The sequence below is a fragment of the Podarcis melisellensis genome (genome assembly GCF_964234715.1).
Source record: "Podarcis melisellensis genome assembly, chromosome: 15".
Lineage (NCBI taxonomy): Eukaryota > Metazoa > Chordata > Lepidosauria > Squamata > Lacertidae > Podarcis > Podarcis melisellensis.
Genome location: NC_138532.1, coordinates 439,790 through 455,139, shown reverse-complemented (window position 1 = coordinate 455,139; position 15,350 = coordinate 439,790). Strand labels below are relative to the sequence as shown.

Genomic DNA, 15,350 nt, shown 5'->3' with positions numbered 1-15,350 from the left:
AGAAGCAGGGGGAGAAGTCAAAACAGGTGCAATGTGGGGCAGCTGAGTGGAAGAGAGAAGCAGTTTTAAAAATAGGGTGGGGATGTTGAAGACAGTGCTTGGGGGGGGGGGGAGAGGAAGCTGCACAAGTGCAATGAGAACTGGTCCTTAGGGAAGTTAATCATGACAGTGTTGTGGACTCACCAACCTTCCAACTTGGACCATACATTTTTATTTTAATAGCTACAGCATTATTTTTCTCATGCATGTAGTTAAATTGTACTTAATAAGGAAAAGTAATCTCCAATACACCTCCTTAGTACCTGCAAATGTTACTGTTCAGTAGCAGTTTCCCTCAGCTTTGCTGGTGAAAATGCTGAGTGCTGAAATCCTGGTATGTTTTTGAGACTTGGATTAACGTGAGACTTGGATGTGACATGCTTTAAAGAGTGAAGGACACAATTTCATCTGAACGTAACAAAGTGGAAATGTGGGCTTCAAGTTCAGTGTAGTTCTTTGCACTCTGAGGTCCAAACTGCAGGTTACGTATAATTCCTTGTAATTTTTCCTTGAAGATCTCCTTTTCTTTTCTTTTTTGAATGAAAAGCAGATTCTCCAGGCTGCAACCCTGAGTGGAGGAAGTGTTAGATGTGGCTAGTTGCTGTTCACTAGCAAAGATGCTGTATATACTGAACAGGGCTACAGAGAGGCAGGTACCTGTGGTATCAATATAGAGCACACATAAACAGCATGCGCTCCAGACTCTAAGCTTTCATTAAAAATCAAGAACAAACTAGGTCTCTGGTCTTCCTAAAATAAAAGTTATGAAGCAAAATGTCCACGTACCCCTTTCAGCAATTTCCATGGGATGAGCCAGCCTGACCGCTCCCTGTTTCAGTGTTTTTAGCTGTGGCTCTTTTGGCTTTAGACCGCTTGCTTTGTTATTTCAAGACCCTGGGTGGGGCAAAGAAGTATATTAAAACCACAATGAATGCAATTTTAAAAGCAACAACACCAGAGTAAAGCAAGACCTATATTAAATCAGCACCAGTAAAATCATGAATACACAGTAGAAGTGAGCAACATGTTTAAGGATTTAGATTTGGTGGACAGAGTGCCTGAAGAACTATGAATGGAGGCTCGTAACATTATATAGGAGGCAGCAACTAAAACCATCCCAACGAAAAGGAAATGCAAGAAAGCAAAGTGGCTGTCCAACGAGGCCTTACAAATAGGAGAGAAGGCAAGCAAAATGCGAGGGAGATAGTGAAAGATACAGGAAATTGAATGCAGATTTCCAAAGAATAGCAAGGAGAGACAAGAAGGCCTTCTTAAACTAGCAATGCAAAGAAATAGAGGAAAACAACAGAATTGGAAGAACCAGAGATCTGTTCAAGAGAATTGGAGATATGAAAGGAACATTTCGTACAAAGATTACCATAATAATATTAGTGGAATAGCAGAAAAAGAAAAGAAGAAGCTTAAAAAGTGCGAGGAGGAGGCAAAAAGCAAAATAAGTTCTGTAATTCTTCTGAATGAAATCGTACTTAGGTGTAATGAGGAAACCCATAGCATGAGTGTTCATACTGAGTAAAAAAAAACAAAGGGCACAATTTGGCTGCAAAAACTTGTGGTGCAGCAGATCCCTGGGTGACCTTAATTTCATGTGTTAGCTTCTCCAAGAAAAAGAACCCCGGCACTTGATCCCAGAAAACAGAAACAAAATGACCCCCAGAACGTATCTGAGTAAGTGCCCTTGGAGTCATTTCTGATGGTTTCCTGTGGAGACGAATGACTGTTAAACCTGTTTCAGCCTGTGGCATCCATGTGCTGATCTTAAAGCCATCAAATTTGTGCCCAACAGCTGTCTTAAGGTTCAATTAGTCCTCTTGCCGCTGTTACTCAGGGACCTGTGGATAAGCTATCTGGTTTCACTGACTTTATCAATTTGACAGTGTTTTAATCCATTAACATTTCCCTGTATCTTTCTAGGTTTTCAGCCATTATCTCAGCTGTCTGCTTACGAAATTATTGTCCCCAAGAGGATAACAAGAAAACACCGCGATGTGCTGACATCCAGGGTAGCAGAGGTATTTCAGAGCAGGATTTCATCATCAGCATGTTGCTTTCTGCTTTTTGTACACATCATCTGGAAGCAGCTGTAAAATAATTAAGCATGGGTGTGCTTCCTGAATGGTACAGCTGCCGAGGGTTCAGGGCAGTCTAGGACTAAACTGTGTATGTGTGTGTGTGTGTGTGTGTGAGAGAGAGAGAGAGAGAGCGCTGCATATTTGTTGCAGAAGCTTGTTGTGAGCAGCACCTATTGTCTAATGTTTGTGAAGTCAACAGTACACAGGGCTGAGACATTTGGCTGAATGAGGTGAAGAGCACATGGTGCTCCCTCTCCCTACATCATGGTGCATAACTGATCAAGTTATTTTGGCAACTGAGGCAGAGAAACTTACAAGGGCCTCCTCACCCGCCATTGTCAAATTGCAACAACTTTTGAAAAAAATAACCTAAAAATGTGGTTCCCCCTACCTGACATACAAAGCCAGTTGATGGTTTTGCAACTATTTCATTAAATAAAGAGAAAATGCCCCAAAAGCTGAGCATTCCGAGAGAAAAATATAGACAGGGTGCTACTATGTCTTGCAGAGCAATTTCAATCAGACTTTTGTTGGTCTTGCTTAGTGGGTTTTAGTGGGAAAGTGCATTTCTCTGCTGATATTATTATCCTTTTAATTTGTGGTTGTTACACTATGATTTTTATATTGCTGACAGTGTTGTTATTTTTCATGTTATGATTTTCATGGATGTAAACTGCTTTGTGTAATGTGTATGTATGTAATGGGTGGGTGATGCACCTCCACCATACACACAAGGGTGTATTTGCTAGGCGGGGGGCGGACAGGACTGGGAATCTCTGGATTGTTCGGAACATGTCGATAATTAATTGAGGATTCCCAGAGAGGTTGCTTGATTATTCCTTCTTCTTTTGAGGATGAACTATCTTTTGAAGTTGATGTTGAAGGAACAAAGTATACACTTGAACTAGAAAAAAACAAGTAAGTGACTTATTTCCAGCTGCACTGGGCTGTTTTCCTTCCTCCTGGTTATTCTGAGTTTACATTGGTCTGTTTGGCTCTTTTCCCTGGTTCTGAAAGTGACCTGTACAGGGCTTAGTCTACAGCATGGGTAGGCAAACTAAGGCCCAAGGGCCGGATGTGGCCCAATCGCCTTCTCAATCTGGCCCTCCTATAGTCCGGGAATCAGCGTGTTTTTACATGAGTAGAATGTGTCATTTTATTTAAAATGCATCTCTGGGTTATTTGTGGGGCATAGGAATTTGTTCATTCCCCCCCCCAAAGAAATATAGTCCGCCCCCCCACAAGGTCTGAGGCTTCAACCCCCTGTTGAGGTTTCAACCCCCTGTTGAAAAAGGTTGCTGACCCCTGGTCTACAGGTCACTTGAGAGCCCTCCAGAGGAAACAACTGGTTGATTTGATTTCTCTGCCTGCCCCCTCGGCTTCCATACTAAACACCAGCAAAGCACTCTTGGCTTCGCCATCATGGTGACATGCCAGCTTATTTCTGATAAAGAAAGCAACTTTCCTTAAAGGTTATTAATCTGTACATGTGGTTTGCAATAGGCCATTTGTTGTAATGTATATTATAAAAGGGGGGGGGGACACAGCTACATCAAATGTGTGTGATCCCTCTCCATTCATAGTGAAATGCACTGATATTTCTCCAGCTGCTGCTTTTTGTTTTTAAAAAAATCTTTATGATTTCATTTAGAATATACCATAATTGCAAGGATAGAATTATAAAAGCAACAGTTATCTCCCCCCCCCCTTTCTGATTCCTTGTTCTCACAGCCTTCTGTTTGCAAATCTTTACTTTTTCCTCATTCTTCTTCCAGGTTCAGTTCTGTGAAAGCACTTATTTTTTTCAAAAGTTTTAAAAAGCCTCATTTATTATTTTTATAATGTTTTGTTTATTTTCTGAAAGAGGGTTGTTTGGTAGTGATAAAAAGAAAAGAGGGGAGTTTATAACTAATCCTGGTTTTAATGAGGTATCATTACTGTTCATTCCTGATTAAGCATGAGGTCTAAGAACATTCTTAATTTTCAAGTTTTTAATTTTGCTTAAGTTAAATGCTGTACTTTTTTGCTTATTTTTCAAAGCTGTCTTGAGAGGGTTTGAAAAACAAGACTCTGAAGGCAGGGAGGGGGTTCAGGTGGTTTAGCAGACTGGCTTTTGAACCTGCCTTTCCACGTTCCCTTCCAACTTTGCAGCTCAACTTTGCTGGTTCCGCATTTTTTCCTTAATCTTTAAAACAATTGTTGCCTAATGCGTTTCTTCCCATAATTCCCTCTCCAATTCCTCCAGAGCCCTTGTGCCCAAAGACTTCACAGTTTATACTTACAATGCTGACGGCTCGCTGCATTCTGAGATTCTGGATCTCAAGGTATGTTTTCCTTTCAAATACATTTCTTGGGAGCCTGCCTCTCCATCCTGCTGGGCTGGCATCTGGAGGAGTAAAGTAGCAAAGATTTTCCAGGCACGAGTGGGAGCCAAGGGCAAATGAGTTCAATTGCCTGAGATGTAGGAATAGGGCTGATGGTTGCTGTGTCTGCAAGAGTGGTATTGGGGGTTGGATGTTTGAACACCCTCCCTGAATGTAGAAAAATACCACTGCAAGGTAAAGGCTAGTCTTGTCTTGAACTTTATTACGGTCACAGACCAGGATAAAAAACAAACAAACAAACATATAAATAAGATAGCAGTTAGGATTTTTTTTTTAACTGATAAATGTTGGAGCAAATAAGGACAAGGAAACAAGCATAGGATAAAACATCTGAATAAAATACAAGATTAAACACGGATAATGGATGGATAAAAACTGATAATTAAAACAGATAAAAACTAAAAACAAATAAAAACATGCAGTTAAAACAACTGTAAGAGCGTAAGAACTAAAAGACTCGCAGTTAAAACAACGATAAGAGGCTGCAGAGTAGAAGCCTCTGAAATAGAGGACACTCACAGCATTAGAAACTGGTGTGCAAATATGGTTAAAACAGACAATTAAAACAATGTACAACAATAAATTTAGACACAATGTGCAACAATAAACTATCCCAGGGAGTTGACTCAGAGTCCATGGAACCGAGTTTGGGGATTTTCATGCCGGACTATTTTGAGTTGGGCGATGGTCTGCGTCTACAGATTTGCACACAGAATCTGGCGACCATCCAGGTCTTCTTCTGGTTTTTGCCTAACAGCAAAAGGTCAAATTTTTGCTTTTGCTGGAGGTCGGCGAGCCTCACCAGTAGGGGATCAATGAACTTACTGCGTGCTTCTTCATAAAAGGGACATTTAAAGAACAAGTGTTCTGGGCTTCCTATCTCTCCCAATGGACAGGTGCAAAGTCTCTGGGCATAGGGGACTTTTCGAAAGGCTCCATCCAGGACTGGCAAGTGTAAATGCCCTTCTTGCATTTCTAGATACAAGAAAGGAGATATGCTGCCAGTGCGGCTATGTATCTCTCGATTTCTCCAATTTTATAGTTGGGGCACCTTGCGCAGTCCTGTTGTCTCTCGGTATCTAATATTCTTTGCCTGACCGTGGCTTTTGCCTGGCCCAAGCCCAGACTTAGAAGGGCCTGAGGGGCAAAACCCAGTTTCGGGAGGGTGTTCAGAACTGCAGTCTGCCAGCCTGACTGGAATTGGTCGCAGAGGATCAGTGGGGCTATCCCTCAGGGGGAGCAGATTCAATGTCAGCCATTTGTATATTGATGTTAAGCAAATGCTAGCCTCCACTCTCATCATCCCCGTTGCGTTTGAGACACATCTGGGGACTTGGAGGAGAGCTCTAAGAAGTCTAGATTGAACTCTCTCAAGGGGGGAGAAAGCAGAGGAAGGCGGACTCAAAAAGGAACCATACAGGAGTTGTGCCAAAGTTTTGGCCTTGTATAATTTTAGAGCTGCGGGGACAAAGAAGCCCCCTTGTGCTCTGAAGAATTTAAGAATACAATTTGCGGTTTTTTCCGCTGAACTCCCGATGAAGTTTATGTGTAGTTTGTTGGTTCCTGAGGCCTGTACCACCATTCCTAGATACTTATAGTTTGTGACTTGTTCTAATTTATGGCATTGGAGTTCCCAGCTTCTAAGCTTTGGTTTTCCCCCAAAAGCGAGTATCTTGGTCTTTTGATAGTTGATTTTGAGACATTCAGATTCACAGTATGCTGCGAGCTTTCTTAGTGCTCTTCTGAGTCCAATGGGGGTTCTAGATAGAATTACCGCATCATCGGCATATAGCCGATGTATGCCAATTTGCAAGCTTCAACAGGTGGAGTTCTGAGTCATTGAGTGCAGATACTAAATTATTTAGATAGAAATTAAATAGTAGAGGGGCCAATAGGCACCCTTGCCTGACTCCTTTGAAGGTTTTAATTGGGTCCGTTAGGTGTCCTAGGCAGCTGCACCTGACTCTAAGGGCCGTGCAGTACCTGAATTAAGAGCAGTAGCCTTCTATCTATATTGGTACCTGTAGTCTGTCCCAAAGTCTGGTTCTGGAGACTGTATCAAAAGCTGCTTTTAGGTCAACGAAGGCAGCGTATAGTGAGACCTGCCCTCCTGATTTGTATTTGTTGATGAGATGTTGTAGCATTAGGCAGTGATCTACCATTCTACCACAACGTCTGATGTCTAAACTGGAAGATCTGGGGCTTCCGTTATCACTTTGTGGGTGGATATTGGACTTTTTGTCAGACCGCCCCCAGAGGGTTTGGTTGGGCCCTTATACCTCTAAATATGCTTAAGACTAACACAGGAACACCACAGGGATGCGTACTCAGTCCGCTCCTTTATATTCTCTACACGTACGATTGTGTCGCTGCTCACCCTAGTAATAGGGTTGTCAAATTTGCAGATGACACAACCGTGATTGGGCTCATCTCTGAAAGGGAGGGTGAAACGGACTATAGAGATGAGGTGGAGCGGCTGACAGAGTGGTGCAGAGCTAACAACTTGCTCATAAATACAAGGAAGACAAAGGAGCTTGTGGGACTTCAGGAGACAGAAGAGCAATGTCCATCCACTTTTGATTGATGGGGTCTGTGTGGACCCCATCACAAGTAGTCTAGTCTTCTCCTTGGCCTGCTCACTACCTGCTGTGTTCCTGAGGACAGGCTGCTCCCTGTCCTTAACCTGGCATTTAATTTTTTTAAAAGCCCTGGCTTGAATGTGGATGGCATCATTCACATGCTCATAGGCCCCAGTGCTACTTGTGAGGGTAACAACGTTCAGATTTTTGGGCATTGAATTACAAGAGGATCTGTCCTGGAGTGTCAACACAAGGGGGCTTGTGAAGAAGGCGCAGCAGAGACTGTACTTTTTGAGAATTCTAAGGAAAAACCATCTTCCGCAGAAACTGCTGCTTGCCTTCTATCACTGTGCCATTGAGAGTGTGCTCACTTATGGCTTATGTGTGTGGTACGGAAGCTGTACTACCCAGGACAGGATGGGGTTGTGCAGAGTTGTTAAGGCAGCAGAGAGCATTGTTGGGTGCCCACTCTCTACCTTAGAGCAGATTTATGCCACAAGGTGCCATAGGAAGGCACTGGACATAGTAAAAGATCCATCGCATCCTTGTCACTGTCTCTTCGAGCTCCTGCCGTCGGGACGGAGATACAGGACGATGAAGACAAGAACGAGCCGCCTTAAGAACAGCTTCTTCTCCAGAGCGATCTCGGCCCTGAATGGGAAGCCTGGACTTTGAAAGTCATCTAATCTTCCTTGCTGTATTATACTGTATTGTTTTAATTAGTGTTTTTATAGTTGTTTTGATTTTGTGTGGAGTGCCCTACCTGGGTGGATGGAGCAGCCAAGTAATTTCGTTGTCCCCGAGAGGGGGCAATGACAATAAAGATATTATTATTATTATTATTATTATTATTATTATTATTATTATTATTATTATCTGTCATGGACCTTCCGGGTAAAGGCTAGTCTTCTCCTTGGCCTGCTCACTACCTGCTGTGTTCCTGAGGACAGGCTGCTCCCTGTCCTTAACCTGGCATTTAATTTTTTTAAAAGCCCTGGCTTGAATGTGGATGGCATCATTCACATGCTCATAGGCCCCCGTGCTACTTGTGAGACATTTCCTAGCACCCTGCTTGTATTTCCAAAGGTCTTGGAGATCATGCTTACTTCCTAACAGCTCCAAAACTCTGTCAGCTTCCAGGTGTTGTGTGGCATTCTCCCCTCCCCCACCAAGCGAGTTCCTTCCAGATGTGTGTCTCTGAACTCTGGCTGCCTGGTGATGTTGTGGTTATTGAGATGGAAGTCAGTTTCTGTCATGTAATTGGATGGTAGAGCATCTATGCCAGCATCTCCAGTAGGACTGGGAAAGGTTCCTGCCCCAAATCCTGGAGAACCTCTGCCAGTCAGTGTGGACACTACTGAGGTAAAATGACTGGGGGCTTCCTATGTCTCTACCATGTTTTTATTAGTAGGCTCTTAGCTTTGCTGGCTAATTAGATGTTGTAAGCAAGTAGTCCCTTTGTGGGAGTTCCCCCCTTCCTTTCTTTGTTTTGCATGTTTGCATAGCACAGAAGAAGAGCCTTACTGGTTCAGACCATGAGTCCCTCCGGACCAGCTCACTGCTTTCCACTGTGGCTACTCAGAGCCTCCAGGAAGCCCACAAATGGGGAGGAAAGGTCATCACCTGTCACATGGTTGCTGACTAGCAACCTGTCCCCGGAGCTGAGGGAGGGGGAAGAACAGGAGCCGTTAGAAAAGACAGGAGAGGGAGAGGAGGAGAAGCAAGCAGAAGGAACTCAAGCAGCGAGGACGCTCCCAGATGCTGGAGACCATCAACGCCACTCAACCAGTTCAGAGACAGAGGGAGAGTTAATGCCCATTCCTTCAGCACAGGACAGAAAGGGGTTAAAACGTAGGGAACGTAGAAAGCGCTTGGGGCTTCCCAAGCTCCTCTGCTGGAGGAGGAGCCAAAAGCTCCCACTTCCTGGATCTGCTACCGAGGATTCGGATGCATGAAGCTATGTCCTGTACCTTGTAAATATGTATGTAAATAAAGACTGTAAATATATCTGTGAGTGAGCAGAGGTATTTTTTGCGAAAGGCTTCCAGACCCATCACACAACCTGGTGTTCATTGATATACTGCTGCTGAACTTGGAGGTTCTATTTAGCTACAATTGTTGAACAGACACTGATAGGTTTCTCTTTCTGCATCAGGGAGGGGGAAACCTGTGACCCTCCAGATGTTTTGGGGCTCCCCTTGGTGTTCCTTTTTTTTAAATATAATTTTTTATTAAGTTTATGAAATACAAAATCCAACTTCCAATTACAAATTTCCATAGATCTAGTGGACTTCCCCCATCTTCCGAACCCTGCATTCTCTGTATATTCAAAACATCAGCAATTTGTTAACTTATTTCAAACACAATAATGTATCTTTCATTTTATCGTGATGTCTAATCTCTAGAACATTGTAATCCAAATCCTTAAGCTTTTAATTTCAACACAATAAAGTTATTTCATTGCACCACCTCTAGCTTCTTGTACCTTATTTTCCATTTCAATAGTTTACAAATGCTGAAGCTATAGTTTCCTAAAAGGAGCATTTTTTTAACATTCATACAACTTATATTGCTTTTTCAAATAGTCCTTAAATTTTTCCCAGACTTCCTCCGTTGCTTCTTCTCCCAAGTCTCGGATTCTGCCAGTCATCTCGGCCAATTCCATATAGTCCATCAACTGCGTCTGCCATTCTTCCAGCGTGGGTAAATTTTGTGTCTTCCAGTGCTTTGCCATCAGGATCCTTGCTGCTGTAGTAGCGTACATAAAGAAAGTTCTGTCTTTCTTGGCCACTCTCTGGTCTACCATGCCCAGGAGGAAGGCCTCCGGTTTCTTAGGTAAGGTAAATCTGAGTACCTTTTTTAATTCATTATGTATCATCTCCCAGAAGGCCTTCACTTTCGGGCAGGTCCACCAGAGGTGTAAGAATGTCCCTTCCTCCTCCTTACACTTCCAACATTTATTGTCCGACAGGTGGTATATCTTTGCAAGCTTGACTGGGGTCATGTACCACCGGTATACCATTTTCATAATATTTTCCTTCAAGGCACTACATGCCGTAAATTTCATCCCGGTGTTCCATAACCTTTCCCAGTCTTCAAACATAATGTTATGCCCCAGGTCCTGCGCCCACTTTATCATGGAGGATTTAACTGTCTCATCCTGTGTATTCCATTTAAGCAGCAAGTTGTACATTCTCGAAAGTAACTTAGATTTTGGCTCTAGCAACTCTGTCTCTAATTTCGATTTTTCCACCTGGAAACCCACTTTTTTGTCCGCTTTAAAGACTTCCTGAATTTGAGCATAGTGCAACCAATCTCGCACCTTGTTTTTTAACTTTTCCATACTCTGCAACCTCCAATTATCTCCGATTTTTTCAATTATTTCCCAATATTTAGGCCAGTGGGCCTCCATATTGAGTCTTTTACATGCTTTGGCCTCCATCGGTGAGAGCCACCTCGGAGTCTTACTCTCCAATAAGTCTTTGTATTTTGTCCAGACCATAAAAATTGCTCTTCTGACAATATGGTTTTTGAACGATTTGTGAACTTTAACCTTGTCATACCACAAATATGCATGCCACCCAAAAGCATTACCAAACCCTTCCAGATCAAGGACGTCGGTGTTCTCCAATAAAATCCAATCTTTCAACCAGCAGAAGGCTGCAGATTCATAATATAACCTCAAGTCTGGCAGGGCAAACCCCCCTCTTTCTTTCGCATCAGTTAGTATTTTAAACTTTATTCGGGGCTTTTTGCCCTGCCAGACAAATTTAGAAATGTCCCTCTGCCATCTTCCAAAGCATTCCACCTTGTCCACGATCTGAAGGGCCTGAAACAAAAATAACATTTTCGGCAATACATTCATCTTTATAGCAGCTATTCTACCCAACAAGGAAAGTTTCAATCTTGACCATGTTTCCAAATCTCTTTTAATCTCTGACCAACATTTCTCGTAATTATCTTTAAACAAATTCAAATTTTTGGAGGTCAGGTACACCCCTAAGTACTTTACTTTTTTAACCACATTTAATTCTGTTTCTTTCATGAACTCCTCTATTTCTGTAGTTGTCAAGTTTTTTGTTAGAACCTTAGTTTTTTGTTTGTTCAACTTGAATCCCGCTACCCGACCAAAGTCAGAAATTAATTCTAACACTCTTTTAGTGCTAGGGACTGGCTCCTGTAATGTTAATACCAAGTCATCTGCAAATGCTTTCAATTTATATTGTTTCTCTCCGACCACAATTCCCTGTGCCAACCGGTCATTTCTAATCATGTTCAATAGCACCTCCAGGACTGAGATAAACAACAGAGGAGACAGAGGGCACCCCTGTCGTGTCCCTTTTTCAATTTTGAACTCCTCTGTCACCACGTTGTTTACTATCAATTTAGCTTTTTGTTCTGAATAAATTGCTTCTATTCCATTTTCAAACCCCCGCCCTACTCCCATCCTTTCCAAATTTTTCTTCATGAACATCCAAGAAATATTGTCAAAGGCTTTCTCCGCATCAATAAAGATCAACACCGCTCTTGTATTTGAGTTTGTTTGTAAAAATTCCAAAATGTCAATGATGTTTCTTGTGTTGTCAAACAAATGCCTGCCAGGGAGAAAGCCTGCTTGGTCCTTATGAATCACTTCATTTAATACTTTCTTAAACCTACTTGCCAAAATGTCTGCAAAAATTTTGTAATCCACATTTAGGAGTGAGATGGGACGGTAGTTCTTAAGTTGGGTTTTTTCAGTTTCTAATTTTGGTATCAACGTGATGAAAGCTTCTTTCCACGTTTCCGGAGCCTTCCTCCCCTCCATAATCTGGTTACAAACTTCCAACAGTGGTTGTATCAAAGAGTCCTTCAACACCTTATAATATTTGGAAGTAAGTCCATCAGGGCCTGGAGACTTGCCTAGTTGAAGGTTCTGAATGGCACATTCAATTTCTTGATACGTAATGTTACAATTCAAAGTTGTTCTCATTTCCGGGGGTATTTTTTGTAATCCGTTAGTTATGAGAAATTGATCCACCTCGGAATCTTTTTGCGGCCCTTGTGAATAAAGTTCTTTGAAATATCTCTGGAAACATTTTCTAATTTCCTCGGGTTTCTGAACCATTCTCCCTTTAATCTCTAGATTTGTAACTGTATTAAGCTTTTGTCTCTTTTTCAACTGCCATGCTAGCAGTTTCCCACACTTGTTAGCTGATTCAAAGGATCTTTGTTTCATTTGTTTAATTTTCCATTCCACCTCTTGATTTATCAGTTTCGAATATTGTGCCTGGAAAAATTTCACTTCTCTCAACACTTCCTTCGACTTAGGCCTAGATCTCAATTTTTTCTCTCCTTCTCTTATTTTCTCCAAGATCTTCTCCTTCTTTTCATTCCAGAGCCTTTTTTTAATCGTGTTCTGCTGTATTAGAAACCCTCTCATAACTGCTTTACTTGCGTCCCAGATTATTCTTTTTTCCACGGCTGTCTTTAAATTTATTTCAAAATAGTCCTTTAAGGCTTTTTGGGCCTTCTTGACAGTCTCCTGGTCTCTTAGCAGAGTGTCATTCATTTTCCATCTGAAAGATCCGGTTGTATTTAATCTCAGTTCCATTCTCAAAGCATTGTGGTCGGAGCAGGTTTTTGGGCAGATTTCCACTTTTCTAGTCTTAGGTGCCAGTCCTCTAGTTATCCATATTTGGTCGATTCGCGTCCATGTCATGTGAGCTTCAGAAAAGAAAGTTCCTTCTTTCCCTAGAGGGTTCTTGATCCTCCATATATCAATCAGATCCAAATTGTCAGTCATTTCAAAAAAAGTTTTTGGTAGTCTGCCATCTTTCGTTATGTTAGCACTTTGCGACTTGTCCAAATTCACTGAGACAACCCCATTCATATCTCCCAACATAATGATGTTGTTGTAATCCAAATAGTCCAGCATAATCTCATGCAGCTTCCTGAAAAATTCCGATTTTCCTTCATTTGGGGCATATATTCCTAAGATTAAAAACTTTTCTCCTTGTGTCTGAATTTCAATCGCCAAAATTCTGCCCTGTTCGTCTTTAAATAAAAATTTTGGTGACAAGCTCTCCTTTGCATATATCACCACTCCTCTTTTCTTAACTTTATCCGATGAAATAAATTCTTGGCCTAATCTTTTATTAATTAACACTTTTCTGTGGAGCCTTGTCACATGTGTTTCTTGCAAGCAGATAATGTCCAATTGTTCTTTTTTCAAAATATGAAATACTTTTTTCCTTTTTTCTGGAGAATTCCCGCCATGTGTATTCCAGCTAAGAAGCTGCAGAGACATCCTGGTCTAGTTCTTAGGTATCACAATTGGGTGTCTAAATTTCCCTCCGTTCCCGACGGATGTGGTGCTGGTCCAGATCCAGATGGTACACGTCCTGGTGGTGATCCCGGTGGTGGGGGCCAAGAAGCTGCAGCTCCCTTTTGGAGGTCCTCCTCGTTGTCGTGTAGGAACTTCAGCTGGTCCTCAGGTGTTTTAATTCTTACCTTCCTTCCTTTGTAGGTAAATGATAGTCCTTGAGGGAATTCCCACCTATAAGGAATTGCGTTGTACCTTAACAATTTGGTCAAGTCTATATATGAGGCCCTAAGATCCAACAGATATTTAGGGATGTCTCTATAAATTTCTGCCCTTTTGCCTTCTACTTCCAAAGATTTTTTAAAATGTAGGCCTAATATCTTGTCTCTTTCCTCTCTTGTTCTCAAGACAACCAAACAGTCTCTGGACTTGTCTTTCTTAACCGATCTTCCCAGTCTGAAGGCCGTCACAATTTTAAAGTCTTTGTCTTCCTCAACCCCCCAAAATTTAGAAAATAAAAGCGTCAAAAATCCCTCTAGGTTGCCCTGCTCCAGTTCTGGAACGGCCCTCAGCCTGAGATTACTTTCCTTACTTTTCAGTTCCACCAGTGACAGGTAGGCTTGCTGTTCTCCTACCTGTCTTTTCAGAGGTCTTACTTCCCCCTTGATCTCCTCAACCTTTTTACACGCCTGCTCAGCTTTTTGATTGGCTTCCGCAGCTAGTTTATAATTCTCTGCCGTAGCTCCTTGCAGTTTCTCAATAACCTGAGTATGCTGGGAAACCTGATCTGATAACTTACTGATAGTGGATGTAGCTCGGTCAATTTTAGATGACTGATCGTCCACCTTCTTGTTCAAAAGTGCCAATTGTTCCAAAATTTGTCTCAGGACTGGATCAGATCCTCCAGTTGCCATGTCTTCTGTGACAGGCGTTTCAACTTCCACCTCCTGTGCTGTCAGCACAGCTGGGACAGAGGATCTGCGTTGATGAGTTAACGTTGTTTGAACAAGTTGCCCAGATTTCTTTTCTTTTTCTTTGACTTTAGCTGCTCTTGTTTTCCCTGAGCCACTCATTCCACAGCTGCCTCTGTTCAAGGTCAGATAGTCTTTCAATCCATGAGAAAGGCAAGTCCAGAATGTAAACAATTTAACCACAAAAAATCTCAATATGGTACAGTTCCCAGACCTCTATATCTCCGCAATTCCTCTAGGGGGGGGTGTTTCAAAGTTTCATGAGAAGGAAAAGCTCTTTTCCGCCATTGAAGTTCCTATTTAGACCTTTGTAATCCCCAAGTTCAAAAAGGAGGCTTCCAGATGATTCTGTTTCAAAATAGTGCCACAAGGTGACAGAGAGGTCCCAGCATCAATGTTAAAGCGCTAGTGTATCAACCAATGTAACAGTTTATACTCCAGGAAAAGTTTCAGCAGTTTGACAATTCTCCTTTTACACACCGGCAGTCCGACAGCTTGGTTATCCCCTTTAACTCCACATCGCTCAAAAGTAGGAAGAAAGTTCCGTAGCAAAGAAACCAGAAAGTTTAGCCAATATATCCTTTTGACTTCTAAGTACACAGTCTGTTAATGCCCCTTCGTTCTGCCTTTAGAGTCTCTTTTAAGCGCTTCAGCCCACTTCAAATTCTTTGCTTTGCTCTAGCTAGCAGGATCGGGAGACGGACTTCCTGTTACTCGCCTCCCGTTTTCAGCCCAATTAATCAAATTAAAGCCAGTCTTTGGTACCCCTTACTCACGGGTAAATTGCAGCCAATTCCGATGTTTTCAAGAAGAAAGGTCAGCGCTCATCGGCAGCAGCAGCGCGGCTTCACTTCCGCGAAAAGAGCGATGAACTCACAGCGCCGCTCCCCCTTTCACGTTCCGGAGCCTCTTACGAGGTCCCTTCTTCGTTTCTGGGGGGGCTTCTGGCACCCGCCGAGTCCCACGGCCGCAGGCTCGCTCTG

General features: G+C 42.4%; 1 protein-coding gene and 1 long non-coding RNA gene across 4 annotated transcripts in view; one reads left to right on the top strand and one right to left on the bottom strand.

The window, feature by feature from the left end:
• Window positions 1-15,350, bottom strand: part of LOC309358312 — a 367,127-nt gene that overhangs the window by 141,264 nt on the left and 210,513 nt on the right. The gene's annotated exons all lie outside the window — the stretch shown is intronic.
• ADAM9 (ADAM metallopeptidase domain 9) overlaps window positions 1-15,350 on the top strand; it is an 87,371-nt gene that overhangs the window by 13,285 nt on the left and 58,736 nt on the right. For 2 of the 3 annotated variants that reach the window (XM_081890893.1, XM_081890892.1), the window contains exons 2-4: window positions 1,972-2,069; window positions 2,983-3,047; window positions 4,375-4,453. In XM_081890893.1, the coding sequence (XP_081747019.1) occupies window positions 1,972-2,069; window positions 2,983-3,047; window positions 4,375-4,453 (242 nt within the window). Of the gene's footprint in view, window positions 1-1,971; window positions 2,070-2,982; window positions 3,048-4,374; window positions 4,454-8,247; window positions 8,455-15,350 lie in introns of those variants that run through there. The other variant, XM_081890894.1, reaches the window with a different exon arrangement.